This window comes from Neomonachus schauinslandi, chromosome 4, assembly GCF_002201575.2.
Source record: "Neomonachus schauinslandi chromosome 4, ASM220157v2, whole genome shotgun sequence".
Classification (NCBI taxonomy): domain Eukaryota; kingdom Metazoa; phylum Chordata; class Mammalia; order Carnivora; family Phocidae; genus Neomonachus; species Neomonachus schauinslandi.
The window spans coordinates 154091299-154106226 of record NC_058406.1 but is presented as its reverse complement, the minus strand read 5'-3'; the positions used below and the strand labels follow the sequence as shown (position 1 = coordinate 154106226).

Here is a 14928-nt window from a genome sequence, read left to right as displayed (position 1 = left end):
CTGGGCACTTGGCTAAGGGAAACCACGCTCGGGAGCCAGTGGCTGTGTTTATCTGCGTTTGCACACACACCACTTATCACCCCAGCCAAGCAAACCTGAGCCTGGCTGCGCCGGAGACTGTCCCTGAAAAGCGATTCTCACACGTAGCAATTTAATGAGGCCTCGGTTTCATGCTTCAACTTGAACCGTCCCCCTTATGAAGGGTGCGCAGGCAATTGGCACTTCCATTGTAGCTGCCGCTGTGCCCTGTTGTTATGACGACCGGTTTCCCAAACAGCCCTGCTATTTTCTTCAAAGCCTTTCAGTTTCCTCCTGCCCTCAAGTCCACAAGCCCGAAGAGACAATAGCAGGGTGGTTTTTTAAGATTTCCTCAGGAAATACTGTCAAGGCTTTAAATGAGCTGACAGGCTGTCTTGCTTCTCCACCAGAAGCCCCCAGCCTGAGCATCCGTGTGACCCTGCACAGCAGACCTCCACAAACGTTCCTGCCCACTGGAAATTGGTGCCACTGAGTAGCAGGGGGCACATCAGTTTCCGGCTGGCATTAACTTTGCAGGAAAATGAAGCAGAAAACAAAGGAATGCCCACTGCACATCTCGTGTACACCACACAGGGTCTGATGTTAAAAGACTATTCCAAAAGATTTAAGTTTAAGCTATTGTATTATTTCTCAAATCAGTTCAATATTAGCACATGTAACTTTCCCAACAAATATCAACCTTTGTGAACTCACTTAACACAAGGTAATACTAAAAACACTGTTTTATTATTATTATTATTATTATTATTATTATTATTACTATTGTAAAATCTTCATACCAATAATTATGTTGCTCTGGTGTCTAGCAGACCTCCCTCTCCTCGTTTTCCTTTCCCCTTCTCCTTCCTTTCTTTCCTCCTTCCCTTTCTCCTACTAATCTTCTCTCCCCTCTGAGGTAGCCTTAGGATGAAAGGTGTAGTTACCCTGCTGGCAGCCTACCCAATATCCATTCTCCCCCTTTTTTCTTTGCCAAAAGGACCACGAGACTTTTAGGGTGGTGTGCACCCAACTAAAAGTCCCGATCTCCTAGACTATCTTGCAGTCAGGGATAGCCATGTAACACAGTTCTGGCCAATGAGACTCAAGCAAAGCTTACTGGCTTCTGGGAAAGCTATCATTTTGCAGATAAAAAGGAACAGACTCGGGTAGAATGCGCCTTTCCCCCTTCTGCCTATCTAAAGTAAGATGCAACAACACCTTGCAACTATGAGGATGAAATCCACACACCACGGATGGCAAAGCAATCAACTCGGGTCCTTGACAGCATTCCCGAGCAGTGCAGCTGCTTCCCTCCAGACTCTCTGTGAAGCACAGAAGCTAAAGCCTCTACTTGCTAACCCACGTTCCCCTGGTTTCTGTTCCTGCCACCAAAAGCAGTTCCTTACTGATACAGAAGATGAGGAGGGTTCCCTCCATTCAACAAATATTCTTTGAGCGCCTAGTCTGTGCTGAGCACCATGCTAAGTACTTGGGCGACAGTACCGAATATGACCCGCAGCCCTTCACCTCCTAGAGTGAAGGAGTAAAGACATAAACAGTAAATGAACAAGACAATGACAGGCTCGGTGATCAGAAGAAAAAAAATAATCCGATGGTAACTGGGGAAGGCTGGTCTCTCTGAGGAGGTGCCATCTGAACTGAGAGCTGAAGGGTGAGGTGGAGTCAACGAGGGGGAAGGGGGAGGGGCCACATTCCAGCAGGTGCCCCAGGAAAGTGGAGGAAGCCAGCGTGGCTGGAACACTGTGAGGCAGAGAAAGAGAGAGCAGGATAAGCAAAGCTGGAGAAGCAGCGGGACCAGGCTATGCAGGTCAAGGAAAGGGGTTGCTGGGGTTTTATTCTATATATAATAGATTTGGAAGCTACCGGAGGCCGTTAAACAAGAGAGGGACACGAGCTGATAAATGTTTTTAAAAGATTTTTCTCCCGGGCGCCTGGGTGGCTCAGTTGGTTAAGCGACTGCCTTCGGCTCAGGTCATGATCCTGGAGTCCCGGGATCGAGTCCCGCATCGGGCTCCCTGCTCAGCAGGGAGTCTGCTTCTCCCTCTCCTGCTCCCCCCTATTGTGCTCTTTCTCCCTCTCAAATAAATAAATAAATAAAATCTTTAAAAAAAAAAAAAAAAAGATTTTTCTCCCTCTAACATGAAGATGACTTGTCAAAGGCAACAACAGAAGCAGGCTATTGCTGAGGTTCAAGTAAAACATGACGGTGGCCTGGGCTCAGGGAGGACCAATGGAGACGCAGAGTAGCCCTCACCCTGTGGATGGCACTGCCTGTGATGTCCTCACCTATGAACAACCTCATCAGTGCACTTAGAATCCAACCAGGCAGAGATGAGGACAGGGTAGCTAAGATGTTTTTTAAATGCTGAGGTGCCCAGAACATACAACAGGTGATTGGAGAGAAAGATGGGAGAATTCATAGCAAGTCTTTGATTTTTTTTTTATTTAGTATTCAGAGGGAAAGAACAGCAAAGTGTTGGGAGCTATTACATTGGGACTGTCACAGCATGTTAATAAGGAATTAATAGAATTGCCAAGAAGTGGTAAGAACACTGAGGTTCTCAAGAATAAACTGCTATTGGGTACAATCACCAACACCCATGACTTGCTCCAGCAACACCAGGCAACTCAGAACCAGGGATGTAAGGAGCACAGGGGAAGAGTACCCCAGGTTTGACACTGAGCCCAGGGCAAGACTGAAGAGGTGAGGAGAACCTAGGTACCAGAATGGCAGCTCTGAGAGCCCACACACTTCATATTTGTGAACACATTCATTCTACAATGATTCCTATCCTACATTGTGGAAACAGAAACCTAGACAAGCTAAGAAACTTGCTCAAGGTCACAGAGGTGGTCAATGTCTGCTGTCAGAGACTAATTCCCTAACAACTGAACTATAATCTTTAAGCAAAACAATAAGGAAGATGATGATGATAAAGAAGAAAGCCCAAAAAGGTCCAGAGACTGGAGGTCATGATGGGTGTGAGAAGCTGGCTCATCAAAAGGGAAGGAAGCATATGAAATTATAAACCGACAGCAGGTCAGGCTGGGTGGTCCTGTGCATAAGGATGTGTTACAGGCTGATGCAGCGGCTTGCAGGAGAAGCTCAACAGGCTCTGGGTTGGACTTTGGGGCTGAAGGGCATCTGGCCAGGAGCCACCCACTCAGTCTTGCCCAACTGCCCACTAAAATGCCTGTGAAGACAGAAAAAGACCAAGACTCACAATCACCCAAATGAAGACTAATAGAAAACCTAATCCCAGACTCTGGGAGAAATTGGCACTATTCATAAAGAAGATGGAGCTGGATTAAGAAAAATCTAAGGCTTCTGGTTTTGCTTCCTTATACAGACACCACACGGCAGGATGTAGGTAGACACTCTGTACTATTGCTCTGACACAGATCCAGAGCTGGAAGGGAATGGGGTTGTACCTGAAGCAGAACACTGAGCAGCCAGTCTACATGACCTCACGGGCATCTGAGGCTCAGACAGAGAGCGGGCCCCTACACCCCCCCCCACACACACACATACACACACCATAGACCATGTTGCTACAACCATAAAGCAACCATAAATCCCAGAAACAGCTGGGCAGAATATAAAACTCAGCCTGAGCCAACTGTGGGGGGTGGCAGGGAGGTGACAGGGGGATATGATTATCGTAAACGGTGGAGTCACGATATGCATTTGCCTTGTATGTTATTTACCTGAATTCAACTATATTTGCTTAGTATTGAAAGGAAAAAGGGGAGAAAAATCCCTTCACTTATCCAGGGCCTTCCCTACCCCTCACCCCTTCCCCCGTTCAAACTAGCCTTTGGCTGCCATGACCTCCAAATAGTTTCCAAAACACAAAGAGAAACAGAACTACTTTTTTTCTCTTGGCCTTTGAGCTTCCAAGAAATTTGAGGAAGTTCTCCTATGTCCCCCAAACTTTAAACATAATCCCCACAGAAGATACCAGATGCCCCATTGGCACCTAGATGCAGGACCTGAAGGGTAAAACACCCAAATGCTGACAGAGGTGTTCTTTCTTTCTGCGCGCTTCTCTAACACTTTCTAAAGTTTCTTAAGCAACATCCTTGTATTTGAAACCAAAAAAAAAAAAAAAAAAAAATATTCTGCCCTGAGACTGCTCATTTTTAAGGAGGCCATCAGGTGACTGGGATGCGGGTGATTTTCGGGGCACTGTCTGCAGCCTGCTCAGGGCGCTCAGCAAGGCGGGGGGGGTAGCGCTCGTCCCACAGGGTTGCCGGTGTCTGCTCAAGGACTCCTGTCCTCAGCCTTGTAAATGCTGGCAGGAGGCTCCCACTCCAAGTATTTTTTCAAAACCACTAAAGGCAGATGGGGTGGAGGAGGGCACTAACTCCGTGCTCAGCAGTTATGGCATGATGGCCACTGCCCTGGATTTAGAAACAAGACACCTGGTTTCTGATGCGGGCTCTTCCACTCCCTCTGCGGGTGACCTTACTCGCTCTCCTCATCTCACTGAATCTGTTTCCTCATCCAGTAAATGGGGATCACGATGGCTTATGAGATTATTTTAGAGAGTTATGTAAACTAATGTCCCAAAGAAAAATTCTCACATACATTAGATGCTCAATCAATGGTATTAGAATTTAAATGACAAGAGAATAGACCCAATCTCTGAAGGAAGTGTGAGGTAGTGACAATAGAAATTCATGATTTCCAAATGTTCACAATGTTAGTGCTCATAAAGACACTCATATTAGTTTTCCAGGGCTGCTGTAACAAAGGACCACAAACTGGTGGCCTAAGCAGCAGAAATTTATTGTCACACAGGTCTGAGACCAGGAGTCTGAGATCGGGGTGGTTCCTTCTGGGGGCTGTGAGGGAGAATCTGTTTGAAGCCTCTTTCTTAGCTCCTGGTGGCTTGCTGACAATCTTGGATGTTCCTTGGCTTGGAGAAGCATCACCCTGACCTCTGCCTTCACCTTCACATGGGGTTCTCCCTGGGTGTCTATTTGTGTGTTCAAATTTCCCTTTTTATAAGGACGCCAGTCACACTGGATTAGGGCCCACATTAATGACCTCATTTTAACCTCTGTGAAGACCCTATCTCCAAAAATGTCCCATTTGGATGTACTGGGGGTTAGGACTTCAACATAGAAATTTGGGGGGCAGACAATTGAGCCCATAACAACAGAGCGATGGAGGTGGTTGGGGGGCAGAGTGGGAGGAGAGCATGTAAGGTGAATGTTGGTAGCAGCTAAGACGGAAGGTACTAGATCATAATGTGGGCTCACGATACACCATCCAGCCTCCTTTCCAGATGAAAGCTAAGGAGGTGTTCAGACTAGCCAGAGAATCTCTGTAGGAGTCCCGGCAGAGATAGGATTTTGCAACTGAAGCAAAATGGTCTCCTGAGTGTGGCTAGAGGCCGTGGGCCTGACACAGAAAGGCTCCCAGGATACATGCCCAGGTCATCTGCCGGGAACGACAGGCTCAGACATCCGATTGCACCAAAGGCCAGGACGGCCTTATCAGCCGTCTTATCTTCCTTATCTTCCCTTCAGCAGGAAGGGGTTGTGGGTGCAGAGATTCCTAAGCAAAGGCAGGACCAGTAGGGGTCTAAGCCTGAGAGATTGCTGAGTACAGGACAAGCCCGGAAAAAACTCTGTGCCGACTGAGAGGGGACGATGTTCCTCTGAGTGGGGCCCAAGTCTGGAACCTTAAATTCATCTCTGGTTAGAGTCAAAATAGTTTATCTAGCATCTAACAAAGACACAGTTCAGTGGACTGATTTCTAAGACAAAATCATCTAAGATAAAACTCAGGAAAGAGGATATAATATAAAACTTCACTTGCTTAGTGGGATCATTTCTCCAACCATTCATTTATTTCTACAGGCAGGCGTGCAATGGTCACTCATGCAGCGCCCAAGCCGGCAGAGCTCCCAGGCTACCTGGAAAGACAAAACAACGCAGTGTGACCGGGGCCACCACGGGACTGGAGAGCCTGTGGCAGGCTGTATGTCACTCTGCCCAGGTGGGGCCTGGGCCATGAGCACAGGAGACTTCCTAAATTTTATGAATTGCCTGGGTTTGCTCCCACCTGTTTTTGTAGTGATTTTTGCAAAACAACCCTGGTAACAGAGGCTTGTGTTTGGCAAAGGGAGCAGAGAAAAGTGGAGGTGTTTTCTTACTTTGCAACCAATCAGGTAGACAAGAACCCCAAAAGGATGAGCAGATGGAACTTCCGAGGAAGGAAAACATTATCTCTGGGGAATCCAGGAGAACGAAATGGACACAGAGAAGCGTTAGGAGATTTAGTCATTAAAGAAAGATCACTTGAGGTCCTACTACAGACACAGTGTTAGGCACAGGGATCCGGTGGTGAGCAAAAAAGACCCCTAACCTAACTCATACAGCTTGTCATGCTTGAGGGGGCAGGCATTCATGGATAAATTATCTGAAAATATAACCACAACTGTAACAGGTAGACAGAGGGAGCTGGGGGGGAGGGGGAGGGAGGAACCTTATTCATCAGAAAGCCCCAGGTGGGCTCTCTACTGGTACTCCCTCTCAAGGAAGGAAACAGGATAACCTTCCTTCACCTCGCCCATGGTGACAGCCATCGGGAACAGTCCTGCTTCCTCTGCCATGCTCCTGCAGGGGTCTGTACACACACTGCTCCCCGCCCTCCACTCCCCTGCAAAATGAACTACTCAGTCTCCTGTACTCCTCCAGCATCTTTCCCCCATGCTGTTCCAGGATGGTCCACAGGCTGACCTGAAGTGCATCCACCTTTGTATCTGTCTCCACTATATTATTCATTTCTTACAGTTCCAGGAACATATCTTAATCAACTTTGTGCCTAATGTATATTGAATGAGTAAGAGAGCAAATAAATGTCTTTTATCTTTAGTCTGTCAACACAGGGAAACAAAGACCTAGAATATTGTCTTAATGGCACTATCAAGATGAATCAAGGTCAGCACATTTAAGTATTAAACTGAAACCAACAAGATACATTTTAATAGAAGTAAATACAAAATCTCAACTTTGGATGACTGAAATCAATAATATGACTGCAGGATTCATGAGGGGGAAAAGCCATTCATTTGGCAAACATTTACTGAGTGCCACCCATGTTCCAGTCACTGTTCCAGGTGCTGGATTTATAGCACAGACAACATCTCTGATGTCATAGGACTTAAATTTGACTAAAAAGTAGGATCTGAGGGTTTTAACTCACCGCAAGTTTAATGTGAGTCATCAAAGCAATACAGCCCCAGCAACCCCAGCCGGAAACCAGACAAATCCTAACCTGATTTTACCTGCACTAGGAGAGCTTCAGTGCCCACGTGTTGCTCCGTGCTGCTCAGCTAATACCCAAGAGCTTGGAGCTAACCACAGGTCTCTTGTATCAAGAGGGACTTTGACAAACCAAATGGCATATTTGGAAATAATATTGGTCAGGTCCCCACAAGTCTGAGAGATGACTGAAAGATTTGCATGTCTTTGGACTGGAGAACCAATGGTCAGAGGAGATGCAACAGCTCTCTTCAAATATTGAGAGTTGTCTGTACAAGACTTGATTGCAAGGGCATGGAGTTCACCAGGTAGAAATTACAAGGCAGCCAAAAGAGTTTCTCACAAGGGGAACTGCTCCACTAAGGTATGGGGGGCCTCCTTCCCTAGGGAAGACATACCCCATCCTCAGGGATGCTGCAGAAGAAAACTATGCTATCTGAGACCAGACTAGAATATCAAGAGATCACAGTAGACTTTGAGTCCCATCAACTGTAAAAGCAAGAATTCTATAGTTACTCTCCCATCAATCAGGAAGGCAATATTTAGGAGTATGGGCTTTGGATTCAGGCAGAGCTGGATCCCAGTACTGGACTGGGCAGTCACTCCCACACTCTACGCCTCATTCCCTTACTAGTAAGAGAAGGATGGTCACAGCTCCTACCTCATCCTGGCCATGAGGACTTGTGAGATGATTTACGTTAAGTGCTGCTTTGTACAGTCCCCAGCCCTCGGTAAGTCATCAATAAACGTTAACTGATGGTAATATTAAGTGTTCTTCATTTTATTTTACATATTTCAATTTATTTAGGTAAACTGTTTTCCTGTGAGTCTCTAACTTTGTAATCCTCCATCCTGCATTTACTAAAGCAATTATTATAGCAATCTAAAACTGTAAAGTAGAAGGACTTTAGAGAAATTTGATTTCAGTTCAGGTCTTGATCTCAGGGTCCTGAGATGGAGCCCAGTTTGGGGCTCTGTGCTGGGCATGGAGCCTGCTTAAGATTCTCTCTCCGCTTCTGCCCCTCCCTACCCCATCCCAGCCCCTGCTCAGGCTCTCGCTCTCTCTCTCTCAAAAAAAAAAAAAAAAAGAGCAGCTGTGCGATGAGAAAGGCACTTTGAAGAATCTAGGTTAAATGGGTCCAAGTGGGCAAACTTCAGTAGCAAGGACATCTTGAGGACCACCTGCCTGGCAAGGCTGCCCCATATTTGGCAAGGAACCACAAATGAGCATGCTTGTCCCAGGCCCTACCTGTTGCAGGGCCCCGATCTGATGAGGCACAGTGGGATAGGAGTCAGGATGGCAGACTAAAAAGGAGTAAGTACTGGAAATGAATATTTAGCCATCCCATAATAACCATCTCATACCCACACACTTAGGTACACACACACCATATACTCCCAGTTACCAAGGCAACCAGTCCTTGAAGCTGTACTTTTTTTTTCACACTAGATCTTTTCAACCATTCTTTCTTGGAGTGCAGCTCTGGCCTTTGACTCTGCTGAGAAGTACCACACCTCCTGGGGAAATGCTGTTAAATCTAACATTTACCAGGTCCCTTGTGAAGGCTTATGTCTTATCCTCATTTCTGACACTGAACTGAGCCAACACATCATTTGGAGATTTGCTGAAAGCACCAGCAACACAAAGTAACCATTATGATTACTACTGTGAGTCAGAAACATTAGAGACAAATACAGTGCTATGTCTTACACCATTTTTTTTCACTGACAGTTCTTGCTTTTTTAAAAAAAGGGACTCACCAAGTTCATATGAAAAAGGAGCCAGCTTTGGTCCTACAAGATGGAGGGACTGATTCTTAAAATTAAAACGGCAGCTCTTATGTAGGAAGCATGGATTTAGGATTATTGAACTTTTAAGAGTATTTCACATTTCTTTCCTCCTCCTTATAATATACAGTATGCTTCAAATTAACCTCATTTTCTATCTCAGATTTCATTATTCAAAAATGCCAACAACATAAAGGGGTCTGGAAAGAGTTAAAATATTCTATGCAAATAAGGATCTGGCTTTTGACAACATCCATATACTAAGTAGTGAGGTATTTTCCTTTTCCACCAACACATTTATGACTAAAGGTCAGTCTGTGGCAACAGACTATTTTTATCTCTACTCTACAATTATTAGTGTCTCCTTTAAAAAAAAAATCTGATGTGTGACTCGAGGAGAAAGTTCTTTGCATATTCTTCTGTTAAATTTCTGCTACTGGGGGAATGGTGAGAGTATGTAATTTACAGCCCTAGTCCACGCCTGTGCCCTGCCTCATATGAAGCAGGGAGGCACCACAGGGTGGGGAGAGAGTCCTCACTCAGGAACACCTGCTGGAGAAGTAAGCTTAAGTGCAGAATTAGTGATGGGGTGGGCAGGCGTGCACTGTGCCCTGGATCCTGGTTTTCGAAGCCCGAGGGAACTCCTTCCCTGCAGGGAGAGAAGGGGAAGCGAAGAGGAAGACTCCACCCAGGCAATCTGGGTCAGGCGCCGTGTCTATAAATCAAGGCAGAGAGGGTCCAGGCGGCGGGTGGATGGAGACGGGGCCGGATCGGGTACACAAGGGCCGGCGTGGGGGGGGGGGGGTGTGTGTGGGGGGGGGAATGAAGCGGGACAGAGGCGAAGGCAGGCGGGCCGGCGCGCGCGTGGGCTGAGGGGCAGGTATGCGTGTCAGGTGGGCTGTCCTCCCAGCGATGCATGGGGTCCCCGCACTGAGCGAGCACTGGCGGAGGCAGGGAGCTGGGTTCCCCGCGGCTCCGGGGATTGGCTCAGCCTCTGTAAGGGTCTCGCGCTGACCCCACTCCCTGGGCCTGGGTCTGTCGGTCTGTCTTCATCACCGCCCCCCCCCAACCCCGTACCACCCCGACGGAAATCTCAGGCTGCCCCTGGCGCCCCTCATCCCTCCCGCTTCTCTGTCGGCTCCGGCCTCCCCGGCGCCTGGGGTCCGCAGGAGCCGCCTCACTCACCCGCGTGCAGGCCGCCCGCCTCGGGGCCGCTGTCAGTGGCCGCGGCGCTGGGCGGCGCGTCCGAGTCGGTGTAGGTGAGCCAGGTGGACTCGGTCTCCCGGGTCCAGCTCTCGTAGTAGCGGGGCTCGATGGCATCGGCCCGGCTCCCGCCACAGCCCATTCTCCCGCGCTGCGGTCGCGCCCGGCGGCCCCTCGGCTCACGGCTCCGGCTCCCGCGGGAGGGGCGGCGGCTGCTCAGCCCCGGCAGCGCAGCCCAGGCGGCGACGGCGGCGGCGACATCGTGTCCCCGCCCGCCCGTGCCAAAGCCAGGCGCCCAGCTCCCGCCGCGCCCCCCGCCCCCTACGCGTCGCCCTATCCCCGCGCCCCTCCTCCCCGCCTCCCAGGCCCTCCCTTCCCTCGTTCCCCTCCCCTCCCCCTCGTCCCCCGCTCCCTCCCTCGGAACGCCCAAGCTGGTCGGGGGCGCAGGAGCGGTGGTCAGAGAACGAGAGGAAGGCGGGGTCCCAAGAGCGGTTCGGCCTCGCGGGCTGGGGTTACGCTCCCAGGGTCCTGTGCATCCATCCGTCCGCACATTCCCCCGTTCATCCATTCATCTATTCACCCATTCATGCATGTATCCTTCTTCCCACTTTCCTCCTCTCCTTCCTTCCTCCCTCCCTTCCTTCCTTCTTTCCTTCCTCCTTTTTCCCCTTCCTTTCTCCCTTCCTTCCTTCCATTCATCTATTCTGGGAAGAACTGAAGCGCTTGGGAAGGGATCCCAAGCGTTCTGGCCACTTGTTTCAAAAGCAGTAAAGCTGAGGACAATCTCCCCCCCCCCCCCCCCCCAAAATGGGCAGAAAATAATGCCACTAAGAATTAAGGAACTGTCAGAGACCTTTTCTGGTCTTAGCTGGTTTGGAGAGTAGGGAATGGGGCCTATGATTTCTGAGGGAGTTGGGCTAGACTCTATCACTAACACCTCTCCAGTTCTGTGACTTTTAACTTTGTTTTCAAGAAAGCAAAACAGGACCAGGAACCGTTGAGCATCCAGGACACCCTCTCTGGATGAGGCTGGCAGGCATGGCTGGCTTCCCTCCAAGCCCACCTGCAGCCTTGACATTCCTGTGTGCACAGCCCCGCTCTCAGCCCTTCATTCATTCCCTGTTGCACACTCAGCAACTTGTTGCACACTAGAGCTCAGACCTGGGTGGGCCAATGAATTTGCCTGTCCCAGAGAAGCCAGAACACCTGGTAAAAGAAGAAAACTGCCCTGGGCGCCTGGGTGGCTCAGATGGTTAAGCGTCTGCCTTCGGCTCAGGTCACGATCCCAGGGTCCTGGGATCCAGTCCCGCATCGGGCTCCCTGCTCAGCGGGGAGCCTGCTTCTCCCTCTGCCTCTCTCTCTCTGATGAATAAATAAATTTGAAAAAAAAGAAGAAGAAGAAAACTGTCCTTAAAGGAGAGGGCTGGAAAGGGGAAGAACTGGAAGAATAAATCCTCAGTGATCCAGCTCTGCCAGAATAGAACGTGATGTTGAATGAATATCGTTTTCATTCATTCAGCATATATTTACTAAATACCCATTATGGCAAAACATTGCTAGTATATATATAATACCCATATATTGTGTATATTACCCATTGTATATACACTGTAGTGTGTACTGTTTGACACATCTTATAAAGTATATAGAATAAAAGTATAGTATTCATTATATCCTACATAATGTATAGAATGTAGACTACATTGTCTATAATACATAGCATCTAGTAAATAGACCAAGTCTAGGGCATTGCCTTCAAATACTGTTCATCAAATATTTTCTTAATGAATGAATGACAAGAGGCAATATGGGGATGTGGTTAAGAGCACAGATCTAGGGCCAAACTCTCTGAGTTTGGAGCTTGGCTCTGCCACTTACCAACTGAATGGCCTTGGGTAAGTTTCCTAACCTCTCTGTGCCTCAGTTTCCTCATCTGTGAATGGGGATAATAAATGGTCTAAGTACGTGTAAAGTGCTTGGGAGTGTGCCTGGCACATAGAAAGCACTCAATCAATGTTAGCTATCATGCACATTTGGGGCAAGAAGCAAAAATGGCATTTCTGTCCCTGAAAGAGGAAATCACTGAAATATTATATTCACATGAGATAATGTCTGTGAAGTTCTTAGCACATAGAAGTTTGGTAAATCATATTTTTTCTTTTCCCTCCTTCCCTTTTCCTTCCTTTATGATGTTACTAGCAACCTTCCTGCAAATTTCTTACCACCATTCCTACATAATCATCATCGACAGAGCAACATTCTATTTTTTCATGGAATCTCTTCTGCTGTTATATAACACCACAAATTCAGAAAATTTTTGAACCTAGAAAAAGTTAGAGATCAGCTGATCCAGTCCTTTGATTTTACCAACTAGGAAATCATAGTCCAGAGAGGTTTGTGGTATCACCCAAATCACAAAGTAAAGTGTGATCTCTGGCAGAAATGAAGTTTCAATCCGTGTGCTTGGGCCTCTGACTGCTGGCTCTGTACTCTTTTTATTATAACTCTTTAGTTGGTACTGAATTTTCTCCCAAAACTTTAGAAACAAATAAATTAAATGTAAATATGTAAAGTGTAATAAATTATCTTAAACCATCTGTTCCAAATCTATAACTCAACTGGCATGAATTGGTCACCTTTTTTCTTCAAGTTTAAAAGAAACAACAGGAGGGGTGCCTGGGTGGCTCAGTCGTTAAGCGTCTGCCTTCGGCTCAGGTCATGATCCCAAGGTCCTGGAATCGAGCCCCACATTGGGCTCCCTGCTCGGCGGGGAGCCTGCTTCTCCCTCTCCCTCTGCTGCTCCCCTTCCTTGTGCTCTCTCTCTCTCTGTGTCAAATAAATAAATAAAATCTTTAAAAAAAAAGAAACAACAGGGACATTGAGTGGGTTAAGCATCCAACTCTTGATCTCAGCTCAGGTCTTGATCTCAGGTTGTGAGTTCAAGCCCTGCGTTGGGCTCCATGCGTGCAGCCTACATACATACATACATATATACATACATACATAAAATAAAAGCAACAACAAAAAATAATTATTTTAAAGGAAGGAGGGTTGCAACAAGGAATTGAAAGCCTTAGCCAAAGCCATCCTGAGCAATGAAGTACATTATGCCTTTAAAAACTATTGCGGAGGGGCGCCTGGGTGGCTCAGTTGGTTGGGTGACTGCCTTCAGCTCAGGTCATGATCCTGGAGTCCCAGTATCAAGTCCTGCAACAGGCTCCCTGCTCAGCAGGGAGTCTGTTCTCCCTCTGACCCTCCCCCGTCTTGTGCTCTCTCTCTCTCAAATAAATAAATAAAATCTTAAAAAAACAAAGAAACAAACTATTGCTGAATGGTATTTGTAATGTGATGGGATTCTCAGAATGAAGTATCTGTGGCTTTAAGAGCCCTGGTGGTGGGTATCACCCCTGGCTTGTTTCTGTGGAAACTAGAGCAGAGGGCTTTAGGGACCAAAGCCCTCTCACCTCCAGATCTTATTTATGTGGCCTAGCATCACAGAGCTCTGCCCAACTGTCAGCGAGCTGAAGAAAGGCGACCTTCACTGAGACAGTCACAGTCCAGGACAGAACAGAGGCTCTGCAGGACCTTCAACCTGTCCTCAGGATCAGTCATCTGAAAAAAGAATACAGACAGATTCACTGCCTTCTACATTTCAAATTTTACAAGCAAAAAAGTAACACAAATGAGCAGCTATAGCAGCAGTAATTTTGGCCAACAGGATGCAGACCCCAGGTACATCTCTTTAGTCCTGAATGCCAAACCTCAGCAAGTATCCCACAACTCCAAATTCAGTGAGCAAACCAGAACTGTAGCCCCATGCCCTCTGTCTGGAGGATTCTCAAGTAGTTTCCACTGAGCATCCCTCCTGTTCCCCAATCTTGACTAGCTGACACATCCTCATGGATCTACAAATTCTAATTTTGTTGTAAAGGAAAAGAGCTCCATGTTAGCGCCCCAAAGCACAAAATCTAATTGCATTCCTCACATCTGGGTAAAAAAAAATGAGCAAAGTGTCACATGGGCCCATTTCCTCCTCTCTCACCCTTAAAAAATGACTCCAACCCTGGGGAGATGTGTGGCACTGGAGTTCAGGAAATACAAGGTAAACATGACAACTGGAGTAAAAACAAAGAGAAACTGAAATATTAAAACAGCAAGAAGATAAATGAGTTTTGGATTTGGTTTAAGAAGTTAGAAAGGGTGAAAGCAGAAACTTGGAAAAAAGAAAGTAATTGCATGTTACCCCAAGTGAAACTAAACACTGTAAATTCTTCCCCATGAATCTTTAAACCAAGTAAGTCTCAGGAGAGGAGAGGTCAGCTCCTCTGGGTTATTTCTAAAGAGATTCAGCAAATTCCTTCAATGTCTTCAGAATTTATCTCGGCGCCTGGATGAATGTCCTGTGGCGCTTTGTTATATCCCAGAGGAAAACCCAGGACAAAGCAGTTGCCAGTGTTTCCAAGTTTCTGATTTCAGTATAGTTCCTTTCTGTGTAGGACTAGCTCATTGATAAGGTGTAATGAATAACCAATTTGTTCTCTCAATGGGGAGAATAAGCCACATTCTCCTGGAAACGGCCTGGAGAGGAAAATCAGATGATGAAGTGGATGTGTGATGTTT

The 14928-nt window shown here is 47.2% G+C and overlaps 1 protein-coding gene across 1 annotated transcript in view; it reads right to left on the bottom strand.

Annotated features, from left to right (window-relative positions):
* Positions 1 to 10610, bottom strand: part of BAALC (BAALC binder of MAP3K1 and KLF4) — a 77053-nt gene extending 66443 nt beyond the window's left edge. The window contains exon 1 of the mRNA XM_044914273.1: positions 10291 to 10610. Coding sequence (XP_044770208.1) covers positions 10291 to 10450 — 160 coding nt within the window. The 5' untranslated portion in view covers positions 10451 to 10610. The remainder of the gene's footprint in view (positions 1 to 10290) is intronic.
* Between the last annotated feature and the right edge of the window lie 4318 nt (positions 10611 to 14928).